The sequence below is a fragment of the Limulus polyphemus genome, unplaced genomic scaffold, assembly GCF_000517525.1.
Source record: "Limulus polyphemus unplaced genomic scaffold, Limulus_polyphemus-2.1.2 Scaffold7983, whole genome shotgun sequence".
NCBI classification, from domain to species: Eukaryota; Metazoa; Arthropoda; class Merostomata; order Xiphosura; family Limulidae; genus Limulus; species Limulus polyphemus.
In genome coordinates, this window is record NW_013673593.1 from 11,852 (window position 1) to 14,929 (window position 3,078).

At 34.6% G+C, this 3,078-nt stretch overlaps 1 protein-coding gene across 1 annotated transcript in view; it reads right to left on the reverse strand.

Annotated features, from left to right (window-relative positions):
* Window positions 1-569: 569 nt before the first annotated feature.
* Window positions 570-3,078, reverse strand: part of LOC106475027 — a gene marked incomplete at its 5' end in the record, with an annotated part of 22,025 nt that continues 19,516 nt past the window's right edge. The window contains one exon of the mRNA XM_022379243.1: window positions 570-1,765. Within this exon, the coding sequence (XP_022234951.1) occupies window positions 582-1,765 (1,184 nt within the window). The remainder of the gene's footprint in view (window positions 1,766-3,078) is intronic.

Here is a 3,078-nt window from a genome sequence, read left to right on the forward strand (position 1 = left end):
TTCGTATACAAATTCATTTTTAAGATAAGATAATCGGAAACTAAATGAAAGTAACGCAAGCTATTATTAGTGTTTAAGAATTTCACGCCCATAACTTTGTTTTAACTTTGAATATAGTGTAATCGTCAGCATTTCCTCCGTAATCTCTATCTAGATTCACGGTGCTAATATATTTAATGCTTCATTAACAGATTTGTTTACAGTAACCTTCAATACATCAAGATAGGTTTGACCTACACCACACTGTAAACGTTATTTAACGTATTTATTGTAATTGTTTATTTTCTAAACGGTTGCAGAAAATTGGCATTTACTCGAGACACACTATTGTGTCGCAGGTTACACTTTGGAAAACACTGGATTAGATTAATAACATATCATTTGATATATTTCCTAACAATTAACTAGCTTGAGCTATTATTAGATTATAAAACCAATTATTAATTGCAATTCTCGAGTCGATAATTGATATATTATTTGTCATTATTATAAAATATATTTATTAGGCTATTCAACACAATTTCATAATTTTAGTACATCGTAATCTTACTTATCATACACTTCTTCAGAACCTCGTTAATTTATGACCTGGTTTTTGTTTTTAAAGATGACCAGTGTAAGAAACACTTGCCCTTCTTTTTCATATGAAAATGATGTTTTGGTCTCTCACTTAGAGGAATAACCAACGCTGACTTACCATAATCTTCCTCTGCTGTTCTTTGTTGGACTTCTTCAAATGTCTGTAGTTCTGGACTTTCTGGAACTCTTGAAAAATACTCCTGCCCACCTTTTTGTTCCATCTTAGAGTCAAGAACTTCGGCAATGTTTGAAATACATTTCTGTTCATTCTTGGACCCAACCTTAGACTCGGAAACTTCTGGAATTCTTGAAAAATACTCCTCCCCATCTTTTAATTCAACCTTAGATTGAGGAACTTCTGGCATATCTGAAAACCATTCCTGCCCATCTTTTGATTCTAAAATTTTCTTTAATTCAATTTTACTGGGGCGATTTTTGAAAATAGTTTTTAACTTTTCTTGAACTTCAGATTTTTCTGTCAGATTATTCGATCCATTTTCGTATTCACGTAGCTCCAGAAATTTCCGAGAGTTAAATATGGGATTGAAAAGTTTTTGTTCTCCAAAGTTAGATATCTGGCTAACTTTTGAACTGTGTGGACTTGGTTGAAAAAATGTCATTGTTTCACTTGAGACTAATTGTTCTTGTAGTTTTTCGTTGTATAGCCTAAGTGAAGTTTCAGCTTCTTCAGCCTCCACTGTAGGAACATCTGTAAATTCTATCCTAGACGACGATTTAACTTCCACAGCTTCTAGTTCAGGAACAGTTCTGGATTCTGGCTTCTGTGCCTCAGAGTAAGATTTGACCTCTATATCCACCACTCCAGGAACAGTTCTGGCTTCTGTCTTCTGTGCCTTAGGGTAAGAGTTAATCTCTATATCTACCACTCCAGGAACAGTTCTGGCTTCTGTCTTCTGTGCCTCAGGGTAAGAGTTAAACTCTATATCTACCACTCCAGGAACAGTTCTGGATTCTGGCTTCTGTGCCTCAGAGTAAGAGTTAATCTCTATATCTACCACTCCAGGAACAGTTCTGGCTTCTGTCTTTTGTGCCCCAGAGAAAGAGTTAACCCCTACATCCCCCACTTTGAAATCACTTATATATGGATCGTCATCTCTAAACGAATTTTCAAGCTTAGAAGTAGTTTTTTCAATAGGGCTCCAGGTCTCAATTAAATCGAGGATCACTGTTGAAGAAAAGGAAAGATATTTCAATAACTTATAGTTTTTATTTTTTCTTTCCAACAAATAAAATTAATCTTCTGATATCCGACAGCCATTTTAATAACTTATAGTGGTATTTTTCTGTCGGATATCAGAAGATTAATTTTGTTTGTTGGAAAGATATTTTAATAATTTATAGTGGTATTTTTCTGTCGGATATCAGAAGATTCATTTTGTTTGTTTTATGGAAAAGTTGCTGCAAGATCCTTAAATCTACCGAAACAATTTGAAAACAAACGAACGTGTTTTTTATGAACGATCTTATCATGAAGTACAATATCCTTAGCTGAGCAAACCTCGTGAGATATTATTGGGATTACGACCGAAAACATTACTAACAGTAAGGGTACCCAGCTGAAGAATCAATGCATTTTAATCGTTACAAAATCATAAAACAAATACTTAGAATCATTAAAAAGTGTGTTATTTTTAGTAGTATTAATTACTGGGTTAAATTTATTTATAGGGGTTACTTGCTCTGATCAGTTTTTAATGATAGTCACTAGATGAAATTACGGTTTTTTATTGCAGAAAGAGTAAAGAAACACTTTAATACGGACATACGTGTATAATAAGTTTTCTTTACTTACGAAACACGACTGTAACGGTTATCTCTTACCTTTCGTGATTTTCTGTGTGACTTGTATAAAATCAATAGCTAAAAACTCAGTTCTCCTTACACCGGAAGTGAGCACTCTCAATAAAAACTGTCAGATATGTTTCCTCGTCGTTCAGTGTTTTCGAACGCTATTTAATAATGCCCGCCACAAGGGATAATCGAACCTTGAATTTGAGAGTTATAAGCCCGCAAGCTTAACTTGCCACTAAGATATCATAAAAACTGCAGCCTGTGTTTTCTTGTCGTTCAGTATTTTAAAATGTTATTTAATGTTTGACGAGATTTGGGACTAAAATGGGGAGGGGGGGGGCAGAAAAACCTTACTTAATTAATGTGAATGTCATTTGTAAACTATATCCCACAGAAGAAAAACAAAATGTGGAAGGTAACTGCTCCCTTTCCCCTCCCCTAATCTCGTCTATGTAATAAAGTTTGTTTGTTTTGAAGTTAAGTACAAGGTTACACAATAGATTATCTGTGTTCTGCCCACCACGGGTATCGAAACCCGGTTTCTACCATTGTAAGTCCGCAGACATACTGCCGTGCTACTGTGGGGCATAAACCTAGTTAGTAATATAAAACAACCAACGCTTAAGCCTATCGTTACAGCTGAAAATACGTTGTCAGGAGGATTTGTTTATTTGTTTTGGAATTTCG